The sequence below is a fragment of the Eulemur rufifrons genome, chromosome 9 (genome assembly GCF_041146395.1).
Source record: "Eulemur rufifrons isolate Redbay chromosome 9, OSU_ERuf_1, whole genome shotgun sequence".
Taxonomy (NCBI): domain Eukaryota; kingdom Metazoa; phylum Chordata; class Mammalia; order Primates; family Lemuridae; genus Eulemur; species Eulemur rufifrons.
This window is the reverse complement of record NC_090991.1, coordinates 53316990-53334393: the sequence shown is the minus strand read 5'-3', so window position 1 is coordinate 53334393 and position 17404 is coordinate 53316990. Positions and strand designations below refer to the sequence as shown.

General features: G+C 50.8%; 1 protein-coding gene across 1 annotated transcript in view; it reads left to right on the top strand.

Annotated features, from left to right (window-relative positions):
* Window positions 1-17404, top strand: part of DNAH17 (dynein axonemal heavy chain 17) — a 103457-nt gene that overhangs the window by 27527 nt on the left and 58526 nt on the right. Inside the window, exons 20-28 of the mRNA XM_069482930.1 lie at window positions 1649-1818; window positions 2492-2714; window positions 4144-4260; window positions 4391-4477; window positions 5859-6011; window positions 12858-13106; window positions 14898-15020; window positions 16494-16841; window positions 16935-17026. Coding sequence (XP_069339031.1) covers window positions 1649-1818; window positions 2492-2714; window positions 4144-4260; window positions 4391-4477; window positions 5859-6011; window positions 12858-13106; window positions 14898-15020; window positions 16494-16841; window positions 16935-17026 — 1562 coding nt within the window. The remainder of the gene's footprint in view (window positions 1-1648; window positions 1819-2491; window positions 2715-4143; window positions 4261-4390; window positions 4478-5858; window positions 6012-12857; window positions 13107-14897; window positions 15021-16493; window positions 16842-16934; window positions 17027-17404) is intronic.

The window sequence follows — 17404 nt, the reverse complement described above, 5'->3', positions numbered from 1 at the left end:
AACAGATAAATGACACCTGTCAATAATAAAACCTTGAGTGTAAATGGATTAAATTCTCCACTTGAAAGATATAGATTGGCTGAATGGATTTAAAAAAATAAGCATGGCCCATTTATATGCTGCCTAAAAGAAACTAACCAGTGAAGACACACATAGACTGAAAGTGAAGGGACAGAGAGATTCCACACAAACAGAAACCAAAAGCGAGCAGAAGGAGCTATACTTACATCAGATAAAATAGATTTTAAGTCAAAAACAGTAAAAAGAGACAAAGAAGGTCATTATATAATGGTCAACGGATCAATTCAGCAAGAGGGTATAACAATTCTAAACATATATGCGTCAAACACCAGATCACTCAGGTTTATAAAGCAATTATCAGCTCTACCTGGAGAGAGGGAATCCAATACAATAATGGTTGAGGACTTCAACACCCCACTCTCAGCTTAGATCAGCCAGACAGAAAATCAGCAAAGAAACTAGATTTAGCCGGGCATGGTGGCTCAGTCCTATAATCCCAGCGATTTGGGAGGCTGACCTGGGAGAATTGCTTGAGGCCAGGAATTCAAGACCAGCCTGGATAACGTAGCAAGACCTCATCTCTTAAAAAAAAAAAAAAAAATTAGTCAGGCATGTTGGCATGCACCCATACTCACCACTACACAGGAGGCTGAGGCAGGAGGTTGCTTGAGCCTAGGAGTTTGAGGTTGCTGTGAGCTAGGCTGATGCCACGGCACTCCAGCCTGGGTGACAGAGTAAGACCCCATCTCTAATCAAAAGAAAAGAAAAGCAACATTGGCTTTAAACTGCACTTTAGACCAAATGGTCCTAACAGATATTTACAAAACAGTTCATCTGACAGCTGCAGAAAGAATACAGAAAATAAGGAAACAGGCCGGGCATGGTGGCTCACGCCTGTAATCCTAGCACTCTGGGAGGCCGAGGCGGGTGGATCGCTCGAGGTCAGGAGTTCGAGACCAGCCTGAGCAAGAGCGAGACCCCGTCTCTACTAAAAATAGAAACAAATTATATGGACAACTAAAAATCTATATAGAAAAAAATTAGCCGGGCATAGTGGCGCATGCCTGTAGTCCCAGCTACTCGGGAGGCTGAGGCAGTAGGATCGCCTGAGCCCAGGAGTCTGAGGTTGCTGTGAGCTAGGCTGACGCCACGGCACTCACTCTAGCCTGGGCAACAAAGTGAGACTCTGTCTCAACAACAAAAAAAAAAAAAAAATAAGGAAACATAGTTGACACGTGAACCTCCAACTCTGTTCCCAATGTGTGGCGATTCTGCTGCACAGGGTCGGGGGGCTGGAGGAGTTCGAGAGCCCGTGGGCTATACAACAGCATGAAGAAGGATGAGTTGAGGGGTTCCCTTTGGGAGCCTCTTGAAGCCTCTGTCCTATTCTGCTCCAGAAGTGCCGGGGCATTGCCCATTCTGTCCCTTTCTGGCAGAGTTTGACACTCTGGGGTTGACTGCTGGGTCTGGAAGGACCCCTGGGGCGCTGGAGAAGGAAACATAACTTGTGATGAGCCCCCACACCCAGCGCAGCCCAGGCACCTGCCCATCGAGGGCCCACCCCCACAGCAGCTGACGCCCCCGCAGGCTCTGGCCGTGACGGGCGGGTGGCGGCTGTGTTTTCCAGATCGACTCCTACGAGAAGCTGTATGAGGAGGTGTCCAAGTGCGAGAACACCAAGGTGTTCCACGGCTGGCTGCAGTGCGACTGCCGCCCCTTCAAGCAGGCCCTGCTCAGCACCATCAAGCGCTGGAGCCTCATGTTCAAACGGCACCTGAGCAACCATGTTGTCAACAGGTGGGCGCGGGGACCACAGCCACCTGCCTCCCGCCGATAGGAGAGCCCAAGAGATACAAAAAGGGCGCCCACCTGAGATCACAGTGTTTGTTGGGCGCCTCCTCCAGGGCAGGTGTGGGGATGGAGGTCAGGCTTGGGGGCAACCCCCCCCCCCCCCCCCGCCAAGTGTAGGTCCCAGCAGAAAGGTGTCATCTGGCTGTGAGCCAGTGCTCCACTCCTTCCTCCAGCCCCTGTGTATTGAGCACTTACTGTGTCCGGCACCAGATGCAAAGCTGTAGGAGCCTGGGGTCTGGCAGGGAAGGCTTACATTGAACAGACAGACAGGGAGCCGTAGAATTACAGGCAGCCACATCAGGGCCATGACGTGCGTGATGCTACATGTCACCAGCTGAATTCCATCTGGGAGGGCAGCAAAGACCTCTCTGAGATGTGGCCTTAAGCTGGGACTCGCGCTCAGTTTGAGCTGAGCAGGCGAGGCTTGGGGTGATGTGCAGACAGGGGCTCCACAAGCTGGAGGTCTCCAGGGTCACACGGGACCTCTTCCTGCCCAGGCAGGGCCTGCCGTGACAGCCAGGCACCCTTGCTGCCGCCCACCTCCCCTAACGGGCCTCCCCTCCACCGAGGGTGGGCCCAGGAAGACCGGCCTATCTCAGACGGTGGCCTCGTTCTTTAGCCTCGCAGACCTGGAAGCCTTCATGAAAGTCGCCAGAACAGGCTTGACGAAGCCCCTCAAGGAGGGGGATTATGACGGCCTGGTGGAGGTGATGGGGCACTTGATGAAGGTCAAGGAGAGGCAGGTGGCCACCGACAGCATGTTTGAGCCCCTGAAGCAAACCATCGAGCTGCTCAAGTCCTACGGGGAGGAGATGCCGGAGGAAATACACCTGAAGCTGCAGGTGCGGGTGGGCGGCGGCCAGGTAGCGGGGAGCTGGGCCGTGGGAGGCGCGGCCAGAGGAAGTGTGTGATGGGAGACCAGGCCGTCACACACAACCATGGGGACGCCGTAGGCCAGGCCCCCACTGGACACTGGACCCTGGACCCTGGACCCTGGACCCCTGTGGAGTGGGGAAGCAGAGGGAGGGGGCTTTGCTGACAACAGGGGCCCCCAAGGGCGGCCTCATGGGTAGATCAGTGCTCCCTGCACTTGGCTGGTCTTTTGTTGGGTTGGAAACACCCTCGTCTCCTCCTGAGCGCCTGGTCGAGCTGGGCGCTGGGGATGGCGGAGAGAGCGCGGGGTCTGAGGGGACCCTGGGGCGGAGAGCAGGCGGTTGGAGGGGAAGGGCTCGAGTTTGTGGAGCACTCGAAAGCGACCTTCGGTGGTGTCCGTTGTGGGTATGGAAGGTGTGTGTGTGGCTGGGCTGGGAAGGATGGAGAGGTTGTGTCCTGAAGCCATTGCCCAGCCACGCCTGGCTCGGGAGTTCCCACCTCCCCCCAGACCAGTTGCTCCCTCCCTCCCTCTCCCCATCCGTGTCCAGCCACACGCAGGGCCCACTCCCTGCCCTTGTGCACTGACTCTAGCCAGCACACAACACCCCACAGCCCAGGGGTGATGAGGGGGTGACCAGAGGGAAGGGGCCAAGAAGGCTCCTGGCCCCACAGTGCTGACCCCCTGCTGCCTGGGCCCTGCTGTGTACCTGACCCTAGCAAGGGGCTCCCAGCACCCTGCCCAACACCCAGCGTGGACTCAGGAGCGTCTGTGGCCAGTCCCGGGGGCAACTGTGGTGGACGCAGTAGCATTTGAGGCCTGCAGACAGAAACCTCTGGGGCCGTCAGCAGTCTCCTCCATTTGTAGGGAAAGTTCGTGGGCTGGGATGGTTTTTCTTTAAAATGTTTACACGATAAGTACAGTATTTGACCAAGTGTGGAGAACTTGGAAAGTGTAAAAATTCATCTGATTGGTACAGCCATTCTGGAAACAGTAAAATTAGAGAGGTCAGAGGTCGCTGGGGGGCCGGCGGTGTGGAATACAGAGGGGTTTCCTCTGCGGCAGTGGACAGGAATCTGCGTGTGGCCTAAAACTGCACAGAGCCGCACGCACGCACGCACAGATTCATGCATATGCATGCACACACATATATGCACACACACACACGCACACAGATTCACACATGAATCCATCAAACATGAAGAAAACTAAGTTCTGTTGTCTAGTTACCAGAGACACGCACCAACACCGACTTCCCGGTCCGCCGTTTCGGAGGCTGGGAGGAGAGTACACAGGACTCTGCACTGTGTTTGCAGCTTGCTCTGAGCCTCTAATTATTTCACGATAGAAAGTTTTAAAAAGGAGAGAGAAAGGAGCTCCCTCGGCCCTTGCCCCCGCAGGAGCTGCCCGAGCAGTGGACGAACACCAAGAAACTGGCCATCCAGGTGAAGCAGAACGTGGCCCCCCTGCAGGCCAACGAGGTCAACATCCTGCGCCGGAAGTGCCAGCAATTCGAGGTGCCTTGGTCCAGGCGGTCTCAGCCGGGGGGATGCGGTGCGGGACTGTGGGCCCTACGTGTGTCCTCGCCACAGGCAGGGCGTGGGACACACCCGGGACCCACCGTGTCTCTGCGCTGTTCTCTTGCAGCTCAAACAGCACGAGTTCAGGGAGAAGTTCAGACGAGAGGCCCCCTTCTCCTTCAGTGACCCCAACCCCTACAAGTCCCTGAATAAGGTATTTTTGCTCAAGGATGAGACTGGGTAGTCACTCTGGGAACTCCGTTGGTTTCTGCTCTTTTTTTCAAGTTGTTACTCTGCCAAGTCCAGGAACATGGCTTGGATGGGAGTGGCCTTGGGCCACGCGAGAATGTGTGTGCGCACGCATGAGTGTGCGTGCACTTGAACATGCAAACGCGGCATCCCCCCGAGCCGGGTCTCCCTCTGCGTCTTGATGCTCAGAGCTCCACCCCAGGCCCCCACCGCGCATGCCGTCCGAACACCCCGTCCCTCAGCCTGGCTCCGCCTCCTGTGTCCCCAGCTCTGTTCCCATTCGGCAGTTTCCTGTCACCTGGGCTTGACCTGCCATCCCTGACTCCTTCCTCTCCTGGCTGACCACGTCCGGTGGCAGCCAAGCTTCACTTGTGTCCCACCCTGTTCCCGCTGTCCAAGTTCATGGTCAGCATCCAACGTGCAAGTTCACGTGGCCCTGGACCTGGCAATCTGCTCGAGCTCAGGCCCAGTGGGCTCTCACGGGCCCGGAGCCTGTGGTACAGCTGGGGCCGAGGGGTGGCCTCTCGGGCACAGTGGGGACCCGCCAGTGCCACTTTGCTTCCGCACATGCCCAGGGCCTGCGGGACCAGCCCAGCCTGCTCCTCTGCCTCGCTCAGCAGCACCACAGGCTCAAGCAAACGTGAACCCCGCCACGTCCCTCGGGCCCCCTACACTTCCCGAGCCTCTGCTCTTTGGCTTCCTGCTCCAAAGCCCACCATTCCAGAAGGTCCTGCTCTTGCCCTTCATCACGGCCATTTGCTCACGTCACATTCCTGAGCCCAGATGCAGACGTGACCCTTCTCTCCGTCCAGTCTCCAGAGCATGCACCCCCCAGGCGGACCCTCTGAGGCTGAGGAGTGAGGGGTGCCCCGCGGCCACCCGGGGGAGGCTGTGGAGCCGCAGTTAGTGCAGTGAGGCCGTCACACAGCAGCGAGCGCACACGCCACCCGCCTGGCCACAGCCACCCCTTTTAGCACGCGAATCCGTGCACACGCGTGTGTGACTGCCCAGCACCAAGATGTTAATGACGGTTGGCTCGTGGTCAGGGCATTTGTGACGACTCCTCTTTTCTTCCTTGCTTATCTGGATTCTCCGGTTTTCAATGCATTCCTTATAAACGTATGAAAATGGGAGAGATGCTGGGAAATCGGGAAATCTCAGGAGGAAATGAGGTGTTTGTGCCCTGTCCATTAAAATCAGTCCCCACCCCCTGAGGCCTGGGGGCGGGGTGGCCGCCGGCCTCCTGGTGGGAAGTTTGCCTCTGTTGTGCGACACCCCCACCCCGGAGGAGGGGAGGGGCGCCGCTGAGGGTGGCAGCCCTGCTGACGGCCGCCTCGCCTCCCCAGCAACAAAAGAGCATCGCATCCATGGAGAGCACCATGGAGGCGCTGTCCAAGTCCGGGGGCCTGTTCGAGGTCACGGTCCCGGACTACAAGCAGCTCAAAGCCTGCCACCGGGAGGTCCGCCTGCTGAAGGAGCTCTGGGACATGATCGTCATGGTGAGCCTGGGGCGGCCGAGCCAGGGGGGACGGGGCGGAGGTGGGGTGGGGGCCTCCGCGTGTGGCCGCACCCAGCAGGAAGAGGCGAGGCCCTCGGCGCAGTCTGGCTATAAAACGCAGCAACAGGTGTTCTGGTCTTGGCTGGAGGCACCCGAAGGTCCCCGAGATGATGTGACTCCGCTAAGGCATCTCTCTGTACCTGGATGTAGTCTCTTTTCCCTCCTCCCCCTCCGCCTGCTGTTTCTCACATCTCGCCTCTCTTTTGAAAATTTTTTAAACTTAGAAATGCTACTTGTCTCAGTCTGCTCGAGCTGCTGTGACAGGACACCATAGACCAGGTGGCTCACGAACAGCAGACATTGATTTCTCAGTTGTGGAGTCTGGGAGCCCAAGGTGGAGGCAGATTCGGTGTCTGGTGGGGACCTAGGTCCTGGCTCGCAGATGATGCCTTCTCACTGCATCCTCACCGGACAGAAGGGCGGGAGTGTCTGTGGGGTCCCCTTCATAAGGGCGCTGATCCCGTCTGTGACGGCGCTGCCCGTGACCCGATCACCTCCCACAGGCTGCACCTCCCAATCCACCACCTTGGGGTGAGGATTGCAACATGTGAATTTGGGGTGGGGGGCGGGACACAAACGTTCAGCCCACGCGATCCATTAGAAAGAAAGACCCTGTGGTTTGAATGTGCGTTTCCTACCGTCTGGCAATGCCGGTATCTTTTTACCTGCCTGTGTGGCAACGGTATCTTCTTTGGTAAACTTTGTCTGTCTGTGTCTCCTGCCCATTTTCTAACTGGATTTTCTTGTTTGTTTCTTACTGTTGAGTTTTGAGAGCTCTTTATCCGTTCTAGAAACCATGAATAGTTATCTGTCAGATACGTGGTTTGCAAATAGTTTCTCCCAGTTTGTGGCTTGTTTTTCTGTCCTCTCGACAGGGTCTCTTGCAGAGCAAACGTGTTACATGTCGATGAAATGCGTTTTATCCGTCGTTCCGTCTCATGGATGGGGCGTCTGGTGCCAAATTTAAGAACTCTTTGCCTCGATCCCAAAGATCTTCTCCTATAAGTTTTAGAGTGTTATGTCGTACATCTAAGCCTGTGATCCACTTTGAGTTAATTTTGGTATGAGGAGTGAGGATTAGGTCGAGCTTCATTATTGTTGGCCTGTGGACGTCTGATTGCTCCTGTTCCATTGTTGACAAGCCTGTCCCCCCATTAGATTTCTCTTGCATCTTTGTCAAAAATCAGCTGGGCACCTTAGCTTGGTGCTGTTCGTGGGTTCTCTAGTCTGATCCATGGTCTTTGCATCTGTCCCTCTGTAATACCAGACAAACTTGATTACTGTGGTGACCTACGAAGACTTAGTATCCGGGAGTGTGATTCCTCCCACTTCAGGCTTAGTCAAGATTGGTTTGCTAATCTAGGACTTGTTCTTTTCCATACACATTTTAGAATAAGCTTGTTATGCCTAGAAAAAACTTGCTTGGATTTTTATAGGAATTGTATTAAACCTACAGATCAACCGGGGTGGGGGGGGCGGATTGACGTCTTTACCATGTTGAATCTTCCAGTCTATGAACGTACTCTGTCTCTCCATTTATTTGGCTCTTCTCTGATTTCTTTAATCAGCATGTTGTAATTTGAGCATAAAGATCCTCAACATGTTTTGTTAGATTTATATCTAAGTATTTTTTGTCTTTTCTTTTTTGAAGTGATTGTGAATGGTATTGTGTCTTAAATTTTGGTTTCTACATGTTTGTTTGGGTATATACAGGTGTGATTTATGTTTGTTTATTTTTACCTTGTGACCTTGCTGAACTCACTAGTTCTAGGAGGTTTTTGGGTAGATTCCTTAGGGATTTCCCACATAGACAATAATGTTATTGCAAACAGAAATAGTTTTATTTTCCTTTCCACTCTGTATGTCTTTTCTTTTTCTTGCCTTATTGCAGTGGCCTGAACTTCAGTACTATGTCGAATAACAGCGCACATCCTTGCATTGTTCCAATCATAAAGGAAAAGCATTTACCATTATGTTTTTAAGTTAAGGAATGTTTGTTTTTTATGTTGTATGTTTTTTGTTTTTTAAGCTGTATGTTTTTAAGTTAAGGAAATTCTTCTATATTCCTGTTTTTTTATAGTGTTCATCATGAATGGGTGTTAGATTTTATTGAATTTTTTTCTGTGTCAGCTTATGTGATTATATGATTTTTCTTTTTTAGTCTGCTAACATAGTAGATTACATTTGTTTTTAAATATTGGAATAAACCCCACTTGATCATGGCATATAATTCTTTTTATATATTGCTGGATTCAGTTTACTAATATTTTCATGAGAATTTTTGCATCTATTAGTTCATCAGAGATAGTGGTCTGTAGTTTTCTTGTGATGTCTTTGTTTGGTATCATAGTACTGGACTCCTGAGTTGAAAAGTGTTCCCTCCTCTTTTATTTTCTTGAAGAGATTGTGTAAAAATGGTATTAATTCTTTAAATGGTAAACTTTTCAGTGAAACCACTGAAGATTTTTTTTTTTCCAGGAGATGTTTAGTTACAAAGTCAATTTCTTTAATGGCTACAGGCTTGTTCCAGTTGTCTGTTTCATTTTTGTGAAAATTTTAGTATTGAATTTTGGTAGCTTGTAATTTTTAAGGAATTGGTTCATTTCTTCTAAATTGTTTTAATTGTTTGATTTAAAAGCATAAAGTTGTTTATAAATTTCCTTGTTAGCCTTTAAATGGCTGAAAGCTCTACAGTGGTATCTTCTATTTCGTTCCTGATATCAGTGATTTGTGTCTTCTCTCTTTTTATCTTTGTCAGTCACACTAGAGGTTTATAAAGCATTAATTTTTCAAAGAACCAGATTTTTGTTTTTTCGTATTGTTTTCTTATTTTGAATTTCATTGGTTTCTGATCTTGATTACTCCCTTCTATTTGCTTTGAGTTTGTTTTGCTCTTTTGATAGTTTATTGAAGTAGGAACTTGCATTATTGATTTGGGGTATTTGAGACCTTTCCTCTTTTCTAAAGTAAGCATTTTGTGCTATAAAGTTTCCTTTTCTGCATTGGTTGTGTCCCACATATTTTGATATTACATTCCGTTCCATGTGTTTATTTCTTGTGAGGCTTCCTCTTTAACCTATGGATTATTTAGAGGTGTGTTTTTAATTTCTGAATGTTTGAAGATTTTTCCTGTTGCCTTTTTATTATTGATTTCTAGTTTGATTCCGTTACGGTCAGAACTTCAACTACTTTAAATTTATTGAAGTTTATTTTATGGATCATGATATGGTCTGTCTTGGTGACTGTCCCAATGGGCACTTGAAAAAAAAATGCATATCCTGCTTTTGTTGGGTGGAGTATTCTATTATTATATATTACTTAGACCCCGTTGGTTGTGTTATCTACTACTTCTATAGTCTTGCTAATTTTCTGTCTAGCAATTCTATAAACTGTTGAGAGTAAAGTATTAACGTCCCCATCTATAATTATGAATTTGTTTATTTCTCCTTTCAGCACTATCAGTTTTTGCTTTGTGTATTTTGAGGCTTTGTTTCATACACATTTGGAATTATTATGTCTTCTCATAGGTTGATAGTTTTTTTCATTATGTAATGTTCCTTTTTGTCTCTAGTAACTTTCTTTGCTCTGAACTTGACTTTATCTGATAATAATGTAGCTACTTCTGCTTTTTATTGTTTTTGATTAGTGTTTGCCATGATATGTCTTTTTCCATTCTTTTACTTTCAACCTGCCTATACTATTGTATCTGAAGTGAGTATCTTGTAGACAGGATATTTCTGGATCGTGTTTTTTGACCATTCGGCCAATTTCTACCTTTTAATTGGTGTATTTAGACCATTTACATTTAAGATAATTGTTGACATGTTAGGACTTATGTCTCCCATTTTGTTTTTTGTTTTCTATTTGTTTCCTCTGTTTCTTTTCCCTCTGCCTCTCTTTTCCTTTTTCTTCTTTTTTCTTTCCTTTTTTTTTTTTTTTTTTTTGGTAGGGGGAACACTTTTAGGATCTATCTTGATTTATTTAGAGTGATTCTGAATATATCACTTTATATAGTTTTCTTGGTGGTGATTTTACATTCTACTGGTATCAACATTTTGTGATTTTGAGTGGAGTTTGGAAACCTTACTTCCATTTAGACCTCTTTGCCCTCTCCGCTGCCCCTTTTAAATATAACCATCTTAAATATTTCCTCAATATATGAATGATTTTCTGTGGTCTTATTTGTTGTGGTATGTCCAAGGGTTTTCTGTTGTAAGAAGAAAAACCTGGAAGTAACAGGGCTGTTCCATCTTGGCAGAACTGGGAGAACTAACAACTTTTTAAAAAATACAAATAGCCTTTTTGGTTTGGCCAGGTGCTAAGACAGCCCTGAGGACCTGGGAATTTGGGTGGATTACGGGGGGTTGATATTCAGGGAGAAGAAGAGGCAATTCAGGAGCCTTGGGAACCAGCCTCGAGAGAGCAGGTCTGGATTGGGTCTCCAGTGTGCTGCTTTGTGGGCTCGTGGGCAGCTGGAAGGTAAGGACAGGGCAAGATGCCACGGGTGAAGGGAGCTCCGTGGGCTCTGAGCAATGAGGCCTCTTCCTCCTAAGTATTTCTTCCATATGTGCATGCGCTGGGTTCTGCCACTCTCCTGTTTGCTCATCTGTTTTCAAAAACATGTGAGCTCCTCTCCTCTCTTACTCGTTTCTGGGGCTTTTTGTTTTTTTTGACAGAATCTCACTCTGTTGCCTGGGCTAGAGTGCCATGGCGTCAGCCTAGCTCACAGCAACCTCAAACTCCTGGGCTCAAGCGATCCTCCTGCCTCAGCCTCCCGAGTAGCTGGGACTATAGGCATGTGCCACCGTGCCCGGCTAATTTTTTCTATATATATTTTTAGTTGTCCATATAATTTCTTTCTATTTTTAGTACAGACGAGATCTCACTCTTGCTCAGGCTGGTCTCGAACTCCTGACCTCAAGCGATCCTCCCGCCTCGGCCTCCCAGAGTGCTGGGATTACAGGCGTGAGCCACCGCGCGCGCAGCCCTCTTACTTTTTTGAATGAACTTTGTAATAATTTTCCAAATCCTTCTTCCCCCCAAAAGAAAGCTCTTATGACTTTAAATGGAATTGAATGAATTCTGTGAACTCCTCTGGAGGGGAATTATTCTCTTGGCAGTATCCAGTGCAGAGCATGCTCTGTCTTTTCATTTATTTTTGTAATTACATCATAGTAAAATATTGTAAGTGCCCTTATGCTAATTATCCTACACCTACCTATTTCTTACATAGAGGATAAATCTTTGGAGTCACAGGCTCTGTTATGACCAGGCCTAAAGAGGGAGTACAAATGGAAACCTCTTGATACTTTTTCACAAATAAGTGAACTCGAGTCTCTTTTGTATGAGGCCGTTACAGAGTATAATGGGATACTGCACTTTCCCAGGATAAAAAATCATTAGCACGTTCTGGAGAACAAAGGTCACCTTTCCCAGGAGATGCTGATGAGCATTTACAGTCAAGATAGTTCCAGAAAAACTCCCCAACACAAACTGGCCAGGAGCTGTCTGAGAATAGGATACAGAACGAGCTTAACCTGTCAGGAAGCCATTGAGTCCCATGTGGATTAAGGTTTCTAGTCTTAGTGTCTTCCAGGCAAGTGTCTTGTAAACACTCCCAGTTTTCTCTGTACCCGACGTGGATGCCTGGCAAGCCCGGGCCTTCTGGCCTCAAGTGCCCATGTCAATAGTCTCTGATCCCGTCGATCACTAGCAGTTTCCAGCTTCACAGCTGATTTCAGTCCACCCCAAATTTAAGAATGAAGCCTTCATAACCTTCTGTTTCCACTCTTGGTAGGATTATTCCTGGGTAGTTTGTGTGCTTTGATTTATGTTTTTGTGAATGAAGTTTCCTCTATTATATCTTAGTCAGTATAAGCTAGGCGACTGTGCAGTAACAAACAGCCCTACGAATTTCTGCACACTGAAGGATAAAAGTGTATTTCTTATTCATGCCAAGTCCACACTATAGTTCCAAGCAGCTGTTCCTTGGGCAGCTGACTACCAGGAGGCCCTCAGTGTTGCTGCTGGTGTGCCAGTAATGCACTGCCGTGGTTGCCGAGGCGGGTAAGCGGAATGCTGAGCCAGGTATCATCAGGCGTCACTCACGCTGCATTGGCCAAGACAAGTTACGCAGCCACACCAAGAACTCAGAGAACAGCAGCAAGGCCCCTGCAGAGATTTTTGCTAAAATACCTGTTAATTGCTAACTTTTAAACTGTACCTTTTATGACATAACTGTTGGGGGTTTTTTTTGCTTTTTCATTTTTTTGTGGGGTTTTTTTGGCTTGTATTCAACTGCTTTACTGAGCTCTGGTGTTAGTTCTAAATATTCCTTACTGGGTATTACTCCCCAAGAGCAAGTGCAGTAAGGTGGCGGACATGCTTCCCTGAATCCACTGTGACAAGAGCGGAAGGTGAGGCCGGGCGTGGTGGCTCACGCCTGTAATCCTAGCACCTAGGAGGCCGAGCAGGAGGATCCTTTGAGCTCGGGAGTTCGAGAGCAGCCTGAGCAAGAGCGAGACCCTGCCTCTACTTAAAAATAGAAAGAAATGACCTGGACAGCTAAAAATATATATAGAAAAAAATTAGCTGGGCATGGTGGCACATGCTTGTAGTCCCAACTACTCAGGAGGCTGAGGCAGGAGGATCGCTTGAGTCCAGGAGTTTGAGGTTGCTGTGAGCTAGGCTGACGCCACGGCACTCTAGCCCGGGCAACAGAGTGAGACTCTGTCTTAAAAGAAAAAAAAAAAAAAGCGGAAGGCGAAACAGGGCGTTTCCATCTCAGGTGAACACCAGCATCGATGACTGGAAGACCACCAAATGGAAAGACATCAACGTCGAGCAGATGGACATAGATTGCAAGAAGTTTGCCAAAGACGTGAGGTCTCTGGACAAGGAGGTGAAAACCTGGGATGCCTTCGTGGGGCTCGACAACACGGTGAAAAACATGATCACGTCCCTGCGCGCTGTGAGCGAGCTGCAGAACCCCGCCATTCGGGACCGCCACTGGCAACAGCTCATGCAGGCCACCAAGGTACCCCTGCCGGGGACGGCGGGGTGGGGTGGGTGGCCCTGCTGCAGGATGGGTGGGCCTGAGCCTCTCAGCCAAGGTGCCCGGGCCTGATGCTGGTAAAGCCAACGTGGGCAGGGCCAGCTCCGAGCGCGAGTGACCCGTCTAGTCACACAGGGCTCCACGCTCAGAGGGCCTATGCTGTGTTTAATGCTCACCGTCCCCATCTTGAAGTTTGTGGTAATTTTTGGATGGGGAGGCCCCGCATTTTCGTCATGCACTGGGCCCTGCAAATTATGTGGACAGTCGTGGCTGTAGGTTTCATGTCCATAAGGCTGGGAAGTTTGGGGCAGATGAAACCCAGATACTCAGAGTCTTAGCACTTTTCTAAGAATATCCCCTAGTGATAGGTACTGACGTTGACATCTACAGAAGGCCAATGGGCCACTCCCCACTGTCAGCAGACACTGAACGATGCTATTAAGGCCAGGCTCAGTGGCTCATGCCTGTAATCTCAGCACTTTGGGAGGCTAAGGAGGGAGGGAGGATCACTTGAAGCCAGGAGTTGGAGACCTACCTGGGCTACGTAGTGAGACCCCATCTGTACAAAATAGATTTTTAAAAAATTAGGCGTGGTGGCCCACGCCTGTGATCCCAGCTACTCAGAAGGCTGAGGCAGGAGGATTACCTGAGCCCAGGAGTTCGAGGCTGCAGTGAGCTATGATCTCAGCACTGCACTCCAGCCTGGGTGACAGAGCAAGACCCTGTCTCTTTAAAAAAATAAATGTTAAAAAGCCTATACTGAGCAGCTACCCAGCAGAGGCTCCCCTGAGGTCCCTGCTCTCAGGGGGCCATGGATTCTCAAGAAGAAATAAGAGCACATGCAATTGTAAGGGAGGAAAAAAGTGATTTTTTCCCTCTACCCATCTTAGGTTCTCTGCCTGGGGCCCTGTCAATCCACTGACAAAAGACAGGTTAACAAGAGAAAACAAACACAAATTTGTTAACACATGCGGAGCTCAGAGATGGGTCACTCAGTGGGGGACTTAGAACCGGGGTTCACGCAGCATCTTAACCACAACTTTTTAGGGAAGTGACAAGACGAAGGAAAAGGACTTTGAGCTGCTAGGGCTGGCAAACCCCGAGGAGGTTAATACCCAGGGAAGCGAGGGCAGAGCAGGGCCAGGCCCGCCGCTGTGTGGGTCCCCTGGTGCCCTCTCCGGGCTGAGGAGGGTCTGAAGCCTCCAGGGCAGGATTCTTCCTGCCTCTTCCAGCTTCTGCCCCCCCACCCACCCCCACCCACCCCCCCCACCCCCACCCACCCCCCCCACCCACCCCCACCCACCCCCACCCCCCCCACCCACCCCCACCCCCCGGTCTCTGCCATCATACGGCCAGTCTCCCTGCGTGTGTCAAATCTCCCTCGCTTTCTGGTATGAGAACACCTGGCACTGGATTGGTGGCCCACCGGGAAATTGGGGGTGATTCATCTCAAGACCCTTAACACCTGCAAGGACCCTATTTCCAAATAAGAGCTCACCCTGAAGTACTGGGTGGGCATGAATCTCGGAGGGATGCTGTCCCCCCACCATAGGTGGGTTCTGCCGTTACGTGGTGTCACTGGGAAGGCAGGCGAGGCCTGGGGCAGCGACTCGCCCAGTCCCAGAGCTGGAAACGGCAGAGCGAAGCTTCCGCCTGCTCCCTCCCGTGTGGCCTGGGACTGCCTCCCGCCCCTGCCTCTCTGCAAAGGACAATGGCGTCTGGCCATGGGGGCACAGACAGCCTCACGCAGACCTCACCTGTCTCTGCCCCCAGGTGAAATTCGAAATGTCGGACCAGACGACCCTGGCGGATTTGCTCCAGCTGAACCTCCACGATTACGAGGACGAGGTCCGCAACATCGTGGACAAGGCTGTGAAAGAGTCCGGGATGGAAAAGGTAGCCTTTGCCGGCCGCGCGATGGGGCGGCCCTGACCCTGGCCCACGGCGCAACGCTCAAGAGCTAGTGGGCCTTCTCTTACCCACCCGGGCCAGAAATCTTAGCAAATACTTTTAGAACTTATTATTTAAAAGAAAACCCAATTCCTGGCTGCAGCCCTGTCTCCCCACATGCGAGAGTAGGTACGGTTTAAATGCCCTGGATTCGGCTCCTGGCTAGAGCATCCTCATGGCCCCTCCTGTCCTCGCTTCTGCTGGGCAGAGTGACGGGAGGGGGCAAGGGATTGCGGCTGGTCCCCAGCCAGCGCCAGGGGTTGTTAATGAGCCTCTGGAAAAGTCTGGAAGACTCTTTGCAATTCAAATCTCTCTCGTCAGCCTAACTGCTTTGTGAGTGTGAATTGTCACATTTTTGCTTGCTTTCTTTTTTTTTTTTTTTTAACAGCTTTATTGAGATATAACTCACACACCGCACCATTCACCCAAAGTGTACAATTCAGTGGCTTCCAGCATATTCACAGATACGTGCAATCGTCACCTACTAGAATTAACCAATTTTAGAACATTTTCATCACCTGCAAAGGAAGGCCTTTGGCTGTCACCCCCCCATGCTCACAGCCCCCTCCCTGCACTCTGGGCAGTCACTAACCCACTCTCTCTCCGGATTCCCTGTCCCGGACCTCCCCAGGAATGGCATCCAACACAGGGGAGGTGAAATTTTACCTGGACCCTTTCAGGGTTTTTTTCAGCTGGGCTCGAGAATTAAATTGACATGAGGCAGATCCAGAGGAGAAAAACATGCAAGTTATTTAACACACCTTTGCGCAGCATGGGAGTGTCTCATAAGGAAATGACCCCAAAACATGGTTGAGTTGAACACGTGGTACTGACTTGCGGGAAGGGTGGTGAGTCGTGGAGGTGACGAATGGTGGGGACAGAAGGCAAGAGTGGTTCTAACAAGGTCGGTGCGAGCAGACTTCTCTGGGCCTCAGCTGCCCGAACTCGATAAGAAGGACACTTCCCTCGGGTGCCGGGAGGGCACTTTTCACCTGGGAATCTCACCTCCTGCTGAGGAAGAGAATGAAGGTCACAGTAACCTTCCTGCACCTGCTGTTCTTCAAGTGCCTTTAACACAGCAGTGTGCCAGGGTGGCACATTCGTCACTCCTTCTCACACAGTATGGGGCCTTTTGTGTGTGGCTTCTCCACCCTGCCATCTGCACTGTGGCACCTGGACCTCATTCCTTGTCATGGCTGAGTGACACTCCCTTGTGTGGGCAGGACATGTACTGATCCACGTGCCGGTAGATGGACACATGGCTGGCTCCCAGCTCCCAGCTCTCAGCTCCCACGGGTAGTGCTGGCGTGAGCGTGCTGGCTTTCTTAAAGCGGGCTTCACGCCACCGTCTAGGAACTCTGGGTCCGTCCTTAGTTTCACACTCAGATGCCTGGTGACCTTCCCACATTCCCCCGAAAGGTACTGAAAGCCTTGGACAGCACCTGGACCACGATGGAGTTCGAGCACGAGCCACATCCGCGGACGGGCACCATGATGCTCAAGTCGGACGAGGTCCTGGTGGAGACGCTAGAGGACAACCAGGTGCAGCTGCAGAACCTGATGATGTCCAAGTACCTGTCCCACTTCCTGAAGGAGGTGACCAGCTGGCAGCAGAAGCTGTCCACGGCGGACTCGGTCATCTCCATCTGGTTTGAGGTCCAGAGGACCTGGAGCCACCTGGAGAGCATCTTCATCGGGTCTGAGGACATCCGAGCCCAGCTCCCAGAGGACTCCAGGCGCTTCGATGTCATCGACCTGGAGTTCAAGGTCAGCGTGGCTTGCTGGCTCCTGGGTACTTCCAGGAATGGCCGTGGGCCACAACAGGGCTCCTGACCCCTCGACGATCCCTTCCCTTCCTAGGCCTTGATGCAAGACGCGGTGAAAACACCCAACGTGGTGGAAGCTACCAACAAGCCGGGTCTCTATGACAAACTGGAGGCCCTGAAGAAAAGGTGGGCCCCACCCCTGTCCAGATGGGGCGGTAGCCAGTGGCAGGGGGAGCCAGAGTCCTGTGCGGCCTGCTGGTTAGGACAGGGCAGAACCACGGGTCGGGGGCTGCCACATCCCCTCTCCCCGGGCCACATCCTGCCATGCTGGCCTCGCGGTGGCAGAAGCAATGACCACGGAGGTTGGATGACACTGCCTCCTGCCCAGGCATGCGCACCAGGTCAGGGGCTGGCAAAGGGATGAGAGCATCGGGTAGGAAGTTCTGGATTGAACCGGGCCTGTGAACAAGAGACCGGGCGTCTCCAGGCCCATGAGTCCGACGTGCCGACAGGCTGGGCTGGAAGGGCCTGCAGAGCGGCGCTGACCGGCTCCTTCCCCTCCGT